The sequence below is a fragment of the Puntigrus tetrazona genome, unplaced genomic scaffold (assembly GCF_018831695.1).
Source record: "Puntigrus tetrazona isolate hp1 unplaced genomic scaffold, ASM1883169v1 S000000060, whole genome shotgun sequence".
Lineage (NCBI taxonomy): Eukaryota > Metazoa > Chordata > Actinopteri > Cypriniformes > Cyprinidae > Puntigrus > Puntigrus tetrazona.
The window spans coordinates 159,881-175,000 of NW_025047739.1; the positions used below are offsets into that span (position 1 = coordinate 159,881).

At 40.2% G+C, this 15,120-nt stretch overlaps 3 protein-coding genes across 5 annotated transcripts in view; all 3 read left to right on the forward strand.

Moving 5' to 3' along the window:
- Window positions 1-2,698: 2,698 nt before the first annotated feature.
- Window positions 2,699-6,890, forward strand: LOC122332412 (gastrula zinc finger protein XlCGF8.2DB-like). Of its 2 annotated transcripts, none has more exons than XM_043229719.1 (3): window positions 2,699-2,770; window positions 3,467-3,631; window positions 4,451-6,890. In XM_043229719.1, the coding sequence occupies exons 2-3, from the start codon at window positions 3,547-3,549 to the stop codon at window positions 5,416-5,418; spliced, it is 1,053 nt and encodes a 350-aa protein (XP_043085654.1). In that variant the 5' UTR covers window positions 2,699-2,770; window positions 3,467-3,546; the 3' UTR covers window positions 5,419-6,890. The 2 variants fall into 2 exon arrangements, with proteins under 2 accessions (XP_043085654.1, XP_043085655.1); XM_043229720.1 differs by lacking the exon at window positions 2,699-2,770 and adding an exon at window positions 2,777-3,027.
- A 1,723-nt stretch (window positions 6,891-8,613) lies between these two features.
- Window positions 8,614-11,838, forward strand: LOC122332408 (interferon-inducible GTPase 5-like). 2 transcript variants are annotated; one of them, XM_043229715.1, is made up of 4 exons: window positions 8,614-8,758; window positions 8,948-9,006; window positions 10,394-10,952; window positions 11,045-11,838. In XM_043229715.1, exons 3-4 carry the CDS (start codon window positions 10,394-10,396, stop codon window positions 11,671-11,673), a joined length of 1,188 nt encoding a protein of 395 aa, XP_043085650.1. In that variant the 5' UTR covers window positions 8,614-8,758; window positions 8,948-9,006; the 3' UTR covers window positions 11,674-11,838. The 2 variants fall into 2 exon arrangements, with proteins under 2 accessions (XP_043085650.1, XP_043085651.1); XM_043229716.1 differs by having other exon boundaries at window positions 8,668-8,758; window positions 8,951-9,006.
- Window positions 11,839-13,593: 1,755 nt separating this feature from the next.
- Window positions 13,594-15,120, forward strand: part of LOC122332415 (gastrula zinc finger protein XlCGF49.1) — a 2,141-nt gene continuing 614 nt past the window's right edge. The window contains exons 1-3 of the mRNA XM_043229724.1: window positions 13,594-13,836; window positions 13,941-14,025; window positions 14,900-15,120. The exon at window positions 14,900-15,120 is cut by the window's right edge and continues 614 nt beyond it. Of these exons, the coding sequence (XP_043085659.1) occupies window positions 13,944-14,025; window positions 14,900-15,120 (303 nt within the window). The 5' untranslated portion in view covers window positions 13,594-13,836; window positions 13,941-13,943. The remainder of the gene's footprint in view (window positions 13,837-13,940; window positions 14,026-14,899) is intronic.

Consider the following 15,120-nt stretch of genomic DNA (forward strand, 5'->3'; position numbering starts at 1 on the left):
GGACGCATTGGTCACCGAACACATGAGGACGCAGAGCGGAGCGGAGGATCTGTGTGAGCTCCGAGACGAGTCTGCGCTGATGACGGGGACCGGGAGAGGAGCTGGACCGCACACACACACACACACACACACACAACACTGTGTCAATCAGTACTGATCACGTGACTTCTCATCAAACATATTTCATACGTATCATATTCATACAAAATGCATAGAGAAAGTGCATTAAAAACATCCCATACATGACCCTGGAGCAAAGGAGCAGTCAGCATTTGTATCAAAAGAGAGTCAAAATGATCATTTTATATGCCAAAAATCTTCAGGATGTTACGGAAACATCATGTTCCAAAGGATTTTCTACATTTCTACCGTAAATATATCAAACCTTCATTTTTGATTTGTAACATGCATTGCTAAGAACTTAATTTTAAGCTGATTTTCTCAATATTTAGATATTTTTTATTGCTCCCTCAGATTCTGGATTTTCAAACCGTTCATCAGCCAGATACTGTGCTGTCATCACAAACCAGACGGAAAGCTTATTCGGTTTCAGAAATAAATACACATTTAAGTCATTTAGCAGGCGTTTAATCCAAAGTGGTTTACAAATGAAGACGATTAATAAAAGAGCAGTGGTGTGTAAGTGCTGATCATAATAAATAACAAGAACAATAGAAATGATTTGTTTGTCCTTTCACCGTGTGAGTGTGAGCGTTTCACAACATCAGAGATGTTTCAAGTAAATATTTCACGTCAAATAGGTTTGGCAAAAAAACAACACGGGAATCTCTGCATTACATGAACAAATATTAATAAACATTATACACATTATACACTCAAAGTCTTCCAGAATCAATAAATCATAAATATTTGACTGCCAATGTGAAAGAATGCATAATGCATTTAACAAGCAGTTAAATAGGTATTATATAATAAAAGTATGCATTATAAAGCGCATAAAATGTAATAATTAATTATGAGTGTTTTATGGAGGTGATGCACTCATAATGTTGACTGTCTTACCGTAGACTTTAACATTGAACTTCTTGCGGGAGGTCTTTCTGTTGTGGATGATGGTCAGTTTGTAGAGTCCGGAGTGGTCAGGGGTGGTGTTCTGGATGGTCAGCGATCCCGTCTGATGGTCCAGCTGCAGGGCGTCTCTGAAGGGCATCTTTCCGCTCACGAACACCGAGAGCATGTAAGACCACCTGACCAGCTCGGCTATCTGACCGCCGTCGGGGCTGTCCGGCCCGAACCTCCACTCCACGTGATGGTCTCTCTGGACCGAGCCGATGCCGGTGTGAAGAGTGAGCGGATCTCCCAGCATCACCCACACGCTCTCAGGGTCACCCGGGCCTGCGGCACACACGCCTGAAACACACCCGACCCCGTCAGAACAACCCAACCCCTGCTTTTACTGTGTCTGTGCATGAGGACCGAATCTCTCGTGCATGAAAATAGGTGATGCACCACGCACGTGTTATACTGTGAAGACTCTACTATTACTACTCTAGTAAGACTCTACTATTCTACTATTGCTCTGTACAATATACACAATAACAAACACGCATCTAGGCCTTGTCTGTAAATCTGGGGTACGTGCACTTGTGTAAATGTAGACATCACTTGTGCAAAAAATACAGACATTATGTGCAATGAAACAGGTAGTAGCCTATAGTTGACCGAGACAAATAAAGACTTTAAACTAGTTCTTGCTCAAAGGTTGCATTTACACTGACTCTAAATCATGCGCATGACAGCCTGACGATGTGTGATGTCATTTAAACAGAAAGGAAGGAGAGGTGTCTCACAGTTACGCATGCAAACCGTGTGCAAAGTTATTCATATTATTAAAAATAAACGGACACTCACCGCCCAGAACACAGAGCAGGACAGCAGATTTCAGCTGCATCGTGCTCCACATCTCCAAACACTGTCTGAGCTGATCTGAGCTCTCAGAAGAACTTCTGCTAACCAATAAACCAGTGTGAAATAAAAGCGCGTGAGTGAGGATTATTAATAAGAGCGACGGGGGCGCGCAGTAAACACGTGTTCGTAATGAAGAACTCCTCCAGAGAAATGACTTTTCATTTATTTCTGTTATTACTCTGGCTTCTAATATCAGCTCTGTAGTATTTCCATCAATACGGTTCTGTTCTATTCTATTAGGAAGTGAATGGTGTATTAAAGTGATGGGTAAACGTGCTGAGGACATCGGTTCAGATCTGCTTCCTTTATATACTTGGCCTTTGTTTTGTTTTTTATATTCACTTGTTTACATGAACTCACACAAAACATGTAATATAAGCTTCTTTCGCATGCATTTTGCTCTGGATTGATATTAAAATACTGCAAACCATACAGATATACCCAACCGAGTCGATGGTCAGTTAATATAGTCACTGACAACAGCTTATTGTGGATCAAATAAATGGCACAAAGAAAGCATCGTTTTTTAATTTGTATTGATTTATTTTGCGTGGTGTTAAATTAACTAATTTTAAATTTTAAATCTATTTAGCAGGTAATGTGACAACTTCTATAGACATAAAAATAAAATATTTCTTAAATGTAAACGTAAACGTGAATTTAAATGTCTTTTATTCACAGATACAATTAAAACACCACATTCGAAATTCAATCACACATTTAAGCATCAAAAATATTATTAAGCATCAAAAATATCAGTTTACGGGACTTTTATCGTCGCGACCGGCGTCATGACGTCACACGTAGCGTGACGGGGCGGCCGTGCGTCAGCGGAGGAAAGGTTTGTGGTTTATTTAGTGTTTATTGCGTTTAAAGCGACGCGAAACGTTTCAAGCGTTTAGAAGGCTGTTAAAAACACGGAGGTCTCGGATGAAGCGCGGTGTTTTAGTGAAGAAGACGCGGACTGCCGCACGATGAAGCGCTTCAGTGTTTTGAGGCCTGTTTTCATCAAGAGTGAAGCAAAAAACAGGATTGTTAAATAGTTAAAGGCTTATTACTTTGTTTCTTACTGAAGCTGCATTTTCTGTTTTAGTCCAGGTGTGTTTACACTTTACACGACACAATACAATCATAACCACGGGGACATATATATATATAAACACAGTATACAAAATAGACAACAGATGATATTTGTACAAATGCAAGGAAATGCGGTTTTATTGCCTTGTAAACCGTGAGATGTCTTTAATTCTTTGGTGGTTTGTAGCTGTTCTTGATTTAAAGTGTGTTAAACTCTGATTGAAATGCATTTTCCTTTCAGTTCTAAAGTGATCATCTACACTAAGGAAAGAAAGAAATATTCAGTTCAGCTGTTTTGTAGAGTTTTTGCACCGTGGCAGTATTTTTAAAACCGGCAAACATCGGTCCCACCCTGTGTTTATTCTCTATTCGGTGCATTTCCAGTAAAAAGACAGAAGTAGATGTTTAGCATCGTTCAAGTATTACTGGAACACAGACTGTTTGTTTCTGATTGCAGATCCGGACCTCGTGTCTCAGCAGAGATCCTGAGCGAGAAGAAGAGGCCAGCGAGCCGGATCAGAGCTGGCCTGACGAGACATGGAGGTCGTCCGGGTGGTGATCGGGGACCTGACTGATCCACAGCCGTTCAAGATCCTGAAGGATGACCCCGAGGAGCACAGAGGTCAGCCGATTACTGCTGAAGATCCTCGCTTCTAGAAATGACACATTACACCACAAAACCAGGCGTGAGGGACAGTTTTAGTTTTGCACTTTTTAAAAAAAAAAATTATGGACAACGAAACCAATCACGGGGCAATTTTTAATGCATTTCTGCATCATCTGAAAGCGGAGGTAGAGCTATTTGTACATCTGGAATCTGAGGATGCAAAGAAATCTAAACATTGAGAAAATCACCTTTAAGTTTCTTCCAATGAGGTTCTTAGCAGTGCATACTACTAATTAAAATTGATATATTTACAGTAGGAATTTTACAAAATATCTTCATGGAACATGCTCTTTACTTAATGAAACATAACTTGAAAAATGACTCATACAATGTATTGTCGGCTAGTGATACAAATAATATGCACTATGTAGTCAACCATCTAGTGAAGGATAATTAAAAGGTTATTTTGTCACCAGCATCCTTTGGCTGAGTAGTTACTGCCGCACATTAGTTCCTGCGTCGCTTACCCACTTGATTGATTACAGAGATGATTGCAAACAAGTTTTCTAAAAAGCAATGCATTTTCACAATTTTGTGGGGAATAAAGTGTTGTTTTGTGTTTACGTGCTACTGAAGAAGAGATTTATACCTCAGTGCAGGAGAAAAAACACACGTGTGTAAAGTGCTATAAAAGAAAATGCTTATTTCCACTAAACCTGACAGAGGCATGACCGTGTTTGTGCCTGTATGCACTATTTATACTCCGAGTGCACGAGTACCTCAGTTGAGACGCAGCCGAAGGTCGTTCCTAATCCTCCGTCTTCTGTGTTTCAGACGTGATGGAGGTGAAGGAGGAGAGCGTGAACGAGGACGAGGAGAAGCGTCCGCTCGAGGAACCTCCCGCGGTCACCACCAGGTCGCCGAGCGGCTCGCAGACCCCGAGGAAAGCGGCGCTGGTCTGCCCTCACTGCGGAAAGACTTTCAAGCAGAGAGGACACCTGGACGATCACATAAGGACTCACACGGGAGAGAAGCCCTACGCCTGCCTTCAGTGCGGGAAGAGCTTCACTCACAAGGGCAACCTGAAGGACCACATGAGGATCCACTCCGGAGAGAGACGCTTCTCCTGCCAGCAGTGCGGGAAGAGGTTCACGCATAAAGCCAACCTCACGGATCACATCCGCATCCACACGGGAGAGAAGCCCTTCGGCTGCGAGCAGTGCGGGAAGAGCTTCACGCACGCCACGAGCCTCAAGACTCACCTGCTGTCTCACTCCGGAGAGCGGCCCTTCAGCTGCGAGCAGTGCGGCCAGAAGTTCATCCTCGCGGCGCACCTGAAGAGACACCTGAGGATCCACACCAACGAGAGGCCCTACGTCTGCTCCTTCTGCGGCAAGAGCTTCCTGTGGCTCTGCTACTTCAAGGACCACCAGAAGAAGCACACGGGCGTGAAGGCGCACGTCTGCTCCGAGTGCGGCAGCGCCTTCACCAGAGCCAGCGAGCTGAAGATGCACCAGAGGACGCACACCGGAGAGAAGCCCTACAGCTGCTCGTACTGCGCCAAGAGCTTCGCCGAGTCCGGGAACCTGAAGAAGCACCAGCGGGTGCACACCGGAGAGAAGCCCTACCAGTGCCCCTCGTGCGGCGGCAGCTTCAGCCAGTTCAGCCACCTGCTGAGACACTTGAAGCAGCAGAGCTGTCCGAAGCTGAGCCGCTTCATCTTCAGGCCCCCGGAGCAGCAGAGCTCCACCTCGGCCGCGGAGCTGGCCGCCGACTCCAAGGGAGCGTTTCTGCCCGAATAGACAAGAGAGAGGTCGCCCGGGGTCAGCATCAGGAGCATCGGTGTGTGGGAATCTTTCCAAAATGGGTGGGATGAAAGTAAAGATGGTTTCGACCGTAAATATGTACACCTGATTTTGATTAGTCATATGCATTGCTAAGAACTTTTTTTTTTCTTGATTTTTATCACTTTAAATTTTTTTTTTTTTTGCTCAAATAGTTGTTAAATATTGTCCCACACTGTAAAGAAAGTAAAGTTGGGAAATCTTAAAAGTTTAAGTTGAGCAGCTTCATGAGATCTTTGTTTTCGGTTTAGACCACACAGCTCCTGAAGCCGGTCGCCTTAAACTTTTAACATTTCTATTTTTTGTTTTACAGCGTATTCTGAGAAAACCATTCATCATTGGAAAGCTTATTTATTCAGAATGTATGAAGCTGAATTTGACGGGTTTGTGTTTTATCTAAGCTGGTGTTATTGATGGAGATGTCCACGTCGTGTTTTAAACACTCGAGTGATGAAGGATGAAGATCAGTTGGTTGTTCCTCATGTTTTAGAGTCTTTTGTTGGTACAAAAATTAAACTTTTGTCATCTCTCTCAAACCACTTTCCTTCTTCCCGCTGAACACAAAAGGAGATATTTCACCTTATGTCCAAGCCACTCTTTTCCATTAGCTATGTTTCCGTCTAAAGCTGCTGATGGAATATCCCACAAAACATTTACTAATAAATCAAAGAGAGAACGAAATCACTGCTGAGAGCGAGCAGATAAAGCTCATGTAATGACAGGCGTTGCTCGTAACAACATTTTTGATGCACACCGTGGAGGGATTCATTCACAAAATGCATCTCGTTTCACATTAAACACGTGAAAGCAGATCAGAAACCGTCTCAAGTGAGAACTACCTCACCTTTTCTCAAAATATGACGTTACCTCAGAATGCACATTAAAACACAGCTCTTCAAACGGAGCAGTAACTCTGACAAAGCTTTAAAAAGGACAGAACGTACGTTAGGTGGAGATTTGTCTTCAGCTCTAGAAGGAGAGTTTAGAGGGACGTCGGACACCTTTGAGTCGGTCACAGAGAGATGACGAGACCTTCAGTCAAACCCACGAGTCCTTGGTCTTCTCCGCTCCGGACGAACGTCTTCAGACGTCTTTAATGCTTGTTCACTCTCGTGGATCTTCCTGGTTTCAGTCAAGCTTTGCACTGCTAGCTTTCACTCGTCTCACGTTACATATTTAATAAACTGTCCCACTAATTAAATCCTGTGCTGAGACAAAATACACCACGAAATGAAATGTTTTTGTATAGATACGAACCACATTGAGAACAGCGCTGTTTCTGATCTGATGCTGTCCAGCCTCTCAACATCTAATAAACCACAAGCTTGGAGCGGACTCTTTTTGTTGTTGTTTTAACTCAAAATGGGTTGGAAATTACAAAATAATCAGCAAGTGAAAAATTAAGAAAATAAAACTAGCCTGCATGTGAATGAGCGAAGCAGCACTTTCTCTTTCTTTCGTTCTTTCTGTTTTGTTTAACCAAACGAAGGATGATTGTGTGGAGAACTGTGACGTGTTTTTCTTACGTCTTAAAAGTGTCTTAAAGGTTATGCATTCACGCTTACAGCAAATAGCTAAAATTTTACAATGTATTTTCTAGGCAAAATATGCATTTTGATAAACAGACGTTCCAAACTGAGCTTTAAACACACATTTAATTATTAGAATCATTTACCTGAGACCTGTTTTCATGTAATAAGCTATATTTCAACCATTTAGACACGAGCAGGCTTCCTTCATTAAGTCTATAGATTAGTGATAGAAACAGCAGGCTCCAGTCCAGAAGAACAGCTTGAACCCCTGAGTCTTCTGGTCTGGTTCTGTTATATTTAATTAGTTCTGGTTTTAGTTCAGTTTAATCATTGTTCTCATGGTTTAGATGTTGTTTAATGTCTTGCTGTAAATAACAAAGCCCAATGCATATCTTCTTTCATTCATCAGTCCCATACTCTTAAGGTGGTATTAGAAACGTCCCCTGTTATCTATGCTAATTAGATGGCTGCATAAAATGATTTAACGTGGATGTATTTACTAATTCACTACATATAAAGTGTAGTTGGTTAGTAGAGTTTGCAAACCTGTTTTCAGGTGAAATATGCTTTGTGCTTCATATGAGGATCCACTCCGGAGTGAAGAGAGTTTTACCATGATCCCTTAACTCTCGTTTAAGGTTTCTCAGTACACTAATAACACAGGCTATGGTCAAAAGTACAAATAAATGAAAAAGAGTCATTTTCATAATAACACCCAGAAGTAAATATTTAGTTGTGAAACAGTCACCATTTCTTCAGTCACTGAGTTCTTCCTATAAGAGCTGATACCTAAAAGATAGATCTATTCCTCCTCGGAGTTCAGCTTCTACCCTAATCAAAGAGAATCGAGCTCTTAATAGGACTATTAGAGCCTGAAAGCCGTTGAGTCACTTTAAACACCCTTTGTTCGTGACTTACTCTCCTGCTTTTCATAAACGAGGAGCTACAGAGCCGGTTTGAAACAAGAACGATAAGATGTTAAAGCTCTGATAAGATGAGGCTTCGGAGGTCCTCTCAGAAACAAGAAAGAATGCAAACACAGCAGGATATTTTAAACCTCTGTGAAAGCAGATAATGGTGTCCAAAAGGTGTTTAAATCAGACCCTACAACATTACCATACTTTGGAAAAGTCACTAACCGCCTTTCTGAAAAACGTCTTCGATCAGAGAAATACTCATGATTTTATTTCCAGCTACATGTTTTTTCATTTGTAATTATCAAGGACCAAAGGTCCTGATTGCTGTTGTGTGTTATATATTCCATGTGATCCCATTAATATTTGCATGCATTTTGCATCAAGTGTTTCTTAAAATGACGTCTTTGTTAAATCAATATTGATTAATATGGGATTAATCAGCTGATTCTATAATATTTCCAGTCAGTGACATTAGGTATATCAATGTGATCACATTTATTTAATGCAGCTCACACACTGATTTAAAACGGTCAAAGTTAGCTGTGTTCTGAGATGAGAAACGGCTGGACGTGTTTTAGACAGACGCTGACATACAGTACGTGTCTCTTTAAACTCTTTACGTGATTTGACGGTGTTTTAAAGTCTGTCTTACTCTAGTAAAACGGGTCCAGACTCTGGGTGATATAATGCACAGATATGAACAGAATTCAGAGGCGGATGTGAAAGTGAAAGTATTTATTGGGTGGATCCTGCTTTCTATTGTTTTGCATGAAGTAGAAAAGTTTAGGTCCGGGTTTCTCAGGCTTCACTTCAGATCGGACGCTGTCGGGCTTCTTCTGATCTTAGTTGGTAAGATATATATTTGGCTCCTTTGCAATGGATTTCACTGATTTACTAAATGTTTAAAGAACGTAATTTTTCATCCTCATTTTTATATTTTGCTGCCTCAGTATTTTTCAGTGTTGTAATGTAAAACGCTTTTTAAAAGCCTTTCCTAACATTAAAATGAACTGATTGAATGTACTTCTCTTTGTCTAGCAGTGAAAGAAACGGCCGTCTAATAATTCTACCTGTGTCTCGTCCTCAGAAACATAAAGGTGAGATTAAAAACATGTGAAGTTTTCTGGGCCTGGATTCACAAAACATTTTAAGTTCTCGTAAATAGCGCTGAAGGTTTTAGCTAAGAGTTTTCTCTTAAAAGCTAAGGAACAGAGATTCAGGGCGGGGTCAAGCTCGTTGCTATGGGTGATGTCAGCATACTCATTAACGATGTACTATGATTGGCTGATAGTCCCCGTCATTGATTTATACAGAGCTTGTTTTAATGTTATTCAAATTCAAATTCAAATTTCTACATTCAAATATATATTTTAAAATGCATATTCATGTGTGCTTTTCTTAAACAGTTAGTGAACGTGTGTGTTTTAATTAGCAGAATCAAGGCTGATAGTAAGACATACAAACGTAAAAGAAAAGCAGATGCTATAATAATGATAATAATAATAATAATAATAATAATAATAATAATAGTGTTACTTCCTGATCATCTGGTTAAGGAAGTATATAGGCTAATCAAAGAAATTACATTCATTTATTTTCTAATTAAAATAAAAAATGTAAAAATATACCACTATATACCACTGTGGCTGCATATTTACCTAAAGCAGTGGTTCACAGTTTCACAAGTTCACAAGTTGAGTGAAAAGTCAAGGCATATTTACAGAAGTGAAACCTTTCCACATTGCAGATATGAGTTCAGCAATAATCATCGACTGTCTGATATCTGCCCAGTTTTTGTAATCGAAGCAGAAAGTATCTAGTCCAAAGGCTGAGGAAAACCACAGCAAGGTCTGTCGAGAGCGCCTGATCCTCACAAACTCCCCCAAAACATGTGTTCAAGCAGAAATATGATGTTATGTTGCCAAGCGCGGACATACACACGGTTCGTCTGCACATCAAACGCAGTCACGTCTGGTATTTTATCACTTCAAAACTGACACCCGACGTCAAAGAATGAATTAGCATTTTCATTCAGACCAATGAGAAAAGACCAACAAGTGTTAATGAATTATTTCAACGTCATTTTAAAAGTGACTTGTTTCAGTGATTCAGAGTCAACTGTTTCTTTTAGGGGGAGATAACTTCATGCACAGTGCACAGATTTCAGATTTAAAACCTTTGCAGGATATTTTCTTTCACTTAGAGCACGCATACATGATGCATGAAAAGTAATTTTGCAAAATTCAAAAAAGGGGCACTTTAAGCACATCACAGACCCAATGAAACCAATGAAGCTATGAACTTAGGCTTATGATGCTTTTGGTCAAAAAAAGTCTCTGAAACTGGCCAAAGAAAAGTACTTCTGGTATTTAGTGTAGGCTTAAACTATTGTTTTGTGTTTCTTTGTTTTGTTTTTTTGCTACATATTTTCTTTTATAACCCTGTTGAACCTGACAGTTTTATATTGATTTATTTCCTTTTAAGATGGATGATTTCTATATGATAACTCAGGAGGAAATCGATGATATTAAAGAATCCATATCTACTCAGGATCTCCCAACAGCAGTAAACACGATCAAAGAATTCCTTGAAAAACAGGATGAGGTGGAGCTTAACGTTGCTGTGACGGGGGAGTCCGGGTCTGGAAAGTCCACGTTCATCAATGCATTCAGGGGTTTAGGGGATGAAGAAAAGGAGTCTGCTCGAACTGGCCCTGTCGAAACCACCATGAAGCCTGAGTCTTACCTCCACCCAAAATACAAAAATGTGAAAGTGTGGGATCTTCCTGGCATCGGCACACCCAAGTTCAAAGCCGAAGAGTACCTTAAAATGGTTGAGTTTAAACGCTATGATTTTTTCATCATCATCGCTTCGGATCGATTCAGAGAATGCCACACTCAGCTGGCCAAAGAGATAACGAGAATGGGAAAAAAGTTTTATTTTGTTCGTTCCAAGATCGACTCCAGCATTGATGCTGAGAAGAGGAAGAAGAGCTTTGACCAGAAAAGGACACTAGACACCATCCGAAAGAACTGTGAAGATGGTTGGTTGTTCAGTTCACGTGACAATGTTTTTATTACATGCTGTAATCATTCTATAATATTAAATGACTTGTTTTATGATGTTTCTGTCCAGGTCTGAGAAAGATCGGTATAGAGGATCCCATTGTGTTCCTCATCTCCAACTTTGAGCTCGGCAAGCACGACTTAAATCTGCTGCAGGAGAGAATGGAGCAAGAGCTTCCACAGCATAAGAGACGTGTGCTGATGTTGGCTTTGCCGAATATCACACTGGAGATCAATGAGAAAAAGAAGAAAGCTCTAGAGGAAAACATCACAAAAGTGGCCTTACTGTCTGCTCTGGTGGCTACTGTGCCGATTCCAGGTCTTTCAGTCGCTGTGGATATAGCCATCGTTACGAGGGAGATAGAAAAATACTACAGCGTCTTCGGTCTAGACGATCCATCCCTTCAGAAGCTCTGTGAAAGGTCTGGGAAGACCATTGAGGAATTCAAAAGTCTTATGAAGTCACCACTGAGTAGTGGGATAAACCCAGCTTCGATATTGTCTTTACTGGGTGCTGCCTCCCTGGTTGTGGCTGAAAATGGACTTGAGTATTTAGCGAGTCTTGTGCCCCTTCTGGGCTCTGTGGTGGCAGGAGGAATGTCCTATATAACGGTCTCAAAAATGCTGAAGAAAGCCCTGCATGACATAGCAGAAGATGCCAGGAATGTGCTAATAGCTTCAGTTCAGACCGAAGTGTAAATGCAGAAAGCAACACAGATGTGGCGCATGTTTAAGAAGCAGCTGCTTATAGCAAATTTCTGTTAGTCCGCTAAATGTTAGATCACAACGCTCTTGGAGAAAAAAACACAGTCTTTTTGTGTTGCTATACTAATGACATTATATTAAAAACCTTTATCACTTTGGGATCAGTGTTGCATTCAGTTCTTTTTTTAATAAAACGTATGGCAAACTTTTGACTATAATTTCAGTTTCAATTTGAGAAATGATGCTCCCAGTGCTTGTTTTGCTTATGAGTCCAAGATAAAAATCTGAACAGGATGTGGCATTTACATGCACACATCTTTTAGTCTTCTATGAACTTGGTCATATACTTGCAGCTCTCTGGAACAAGTGATTATAAGCTTCCAAACAAACAAAGCATCCAAACCGATTAGAGTGATAATTTAATTGATGTTCAACAAATGAAAATAAATATATAAATACATAAAAACAAATGTCAGGCATGGCTGTTTTCGCTGCCAAATCAGTATGGAGGCTGATCTAGATCACAAGTGCAGTATGGAGTTCCTCAAGGCTCAGTACTAGGGCCGTTACTTTTCAGGCTTTATTATATTATATTAATATTATACTAAAATCATTTCTTACTGCTAAATTCTGAAAATGTATCTCCTCAGTACTTGAGCAATCTCTTATCTTATCTTAGTCCTCCACATCCTTAGTATTGTTAAAACTCTGTCCGTTTTTCTTATTAGCACCTCAACTCTGGAACAAGCTCCCTAACACTGTTCAGGAGGCAGACACACTCTTTCAGTTTAAATCTAGATTAAAGACACATCTCTTTAAAGGTGTGGTGTGTAACTTGTTTTGAATGCTTTAGAAAATGGGCAGAGTACCAAAACAAACTTGTAACCAATCAGCAGTAAGGGGCGTGTCTACTCATGATGTGGAGGAGAGAGCTTTCAGTGAACAGCCGAGTGACAGACAAAGAAAACAAAAGAGGAAAATATGTCTGCAGAACAATGCACGGGTCACATCATGACTGAGTTTGGGAGCGGTTCTCAGAAATAGTTGCCAGTTACAATGCCTTGCGTGTCTATTTAATGGTGGTTGTAAAAATTGATACAGTGGTGCAGGGCGGGCCAAATAATTTCCTAAAAGTGGGACCCACAGGTCGGAAAAAAACCCAAACCACGCTATTGTCTACACTAGACGAGATAAAGTGATCATGGAACAACATCATAAACAGAATGTGGCAGCAGGCTTCTAGAACTGGCTTTCCCCACCTTTTTTTTTACGAAGTCCTCATAGCCACCCAGATCCAGTCCATATCCATAGTGATGATGGATCAGCACCTCAAAAAAATACAAGTGGCACAAAAAAATTACATAAAATACTTTTCATGTGATCTCATTTTCATGTGAATGCCTTCAAACATTATAAACAATTGTTATACAACGTGATAGTCATTTAGGGCAGTGACCATAATAAGAACACTTACCAAATAACACTGCTTGTTTATTCATTCCATCAAAGATGAAACAAATGATGGCAAATACACATATTCTTGCTATTTCATTGTATTTTATTTTGAGCTAATCTAATGTGTGGTCCCTGGATTATTTAATTTTTTAAAAGGTTAAATCTGTTTTTTCAAAACCAGAATCGTATTCGAAAGCATATCAGAATCACATTGACATGTGCATTGAACAACTCGCCGTTGGAGCATCTGTAAACTATATATGCTAAACGAAAACCTGCTTTTTAAGTAATATATGTGCAAGAGAAGCGTTTACACTTTTTGACAAAATTAACTAACACTTTTAAGACGAATTAAAGAAGAAATTTCTCTATAGCGTGTAACTGTCTGTAAAAGAAGAAGAAAAGACTTATTTATTGTTTATTTACGTTTTAGGACTTTTACGTTGAATTCTCTGAAAAGGCGGGTTTGGCGTGACGTCATCAGCACTGCGCCTGCCTTCTCCTGTGTCAGCTGGATAAAGGTGTGTGTTTTTCAGGGGTTCAGCTGCATAAAACGATACCGAGCGCTGAGTTTTCTCTACGCCGTTCACTCCAAAAATACAACAACGCCACCGAAACCGTTTTCCTGCAGTAATGTGAAACGAAAGCCGGCCGTTATCGACTATAATCACGATACATACGTGAAGCGTCGCGGGCTCTGAGGTAAAAGACGTTGATTTGTCGAGTAAAGCAGGGTCTCGAGAGTAACGCGATGTGTTCTGCTGTTTGTTTCCTCCGGGTCTGATCTTAATCGATGACAAGAGCAGAAGATGGAGTTTATTAAGGTGGAGGTGGTGGATGTGACTGATCTGGAGCCGCTGCGAGTCAAAGAAGAAGCCCCGGATCAAACAGGCACGAGCTCTCACTCATCCTCACTCATCTTCATCACCGTCTGTTTATACACACTGTGTTTTTACACGAGCCTGCGTTTATTTGATCCAGCAGCGGCAAAACACAGCCATTTCAAGCGATTTGTAGTATTCACGAGAACTAAATAATGTATAAAACGTGTAATATATTCAGAGAAGGTTGTGTGAATGTGTTTATCGGAGCTGGATGTTCATCACTGGTTTCAGCGTCACTCGATCCTTCAGAAATCATTCTGTTAGCATCTGAAATAATAATAATAATAACAATAATCCTGTGTGGCATTAGAAATGTCTCTATCATCATTTTAAAGCATCCATGGTAAACAAAAGTAGAATTTAGAAGTCAAACAATCTTTAAAAAAGATGTACTGAACTGTTTTAGATACTGATTATTAATAATAATAATAATAATAGTTTGTTGAGCATCAGCGTGATTGACCACATCCAAAAAATACGTTTTTCATGTGTGTGTGTACTATGTTTATATATATATATATATATATATATATATATATATATATATATATATATATATATATATATATATATATAAATAAGCATGAGTATATATTTTAAAAATAATGTCATTTATTATTCTATAGACGCATCTATTTGATATATAAAGCACCATATTGTTCTTAAAGGGATCCGATAAGTCTTTAAGTTTTTAAATATCCCTTTACATACAGACAAACCTGTTTTCTACAGAAATATGCACAGTACACACAAAAACTTTTATTTTGCATGTGATTAATCGTTAACGGCACTAATTTTATTGCCGATACTGTAAAATAAAAGCAGGCTTAGTGAGCATCCTTTGAGCGGCAGCATCATCTTTAACCCCTTCTCGCTCCTAGACCTGACCGAAGAGGAAGAGGAGGATCCTCACAGCTTCACCGCCAGAGACGCTTCACAGACGCGCAAGGACTCCGGAGGGAAGAAGTGCTTCTCCTGCCCTCACTGCGGGAAGAGCTACCGGCGTAAAGGAGACCTGAAGGAGCACATGGGCGTCCACAGCGAGCGGCCCTACGCCTGCCTGCAGTGCGGCAAGAGCTACACGCAGAAGATCAACCTCCAG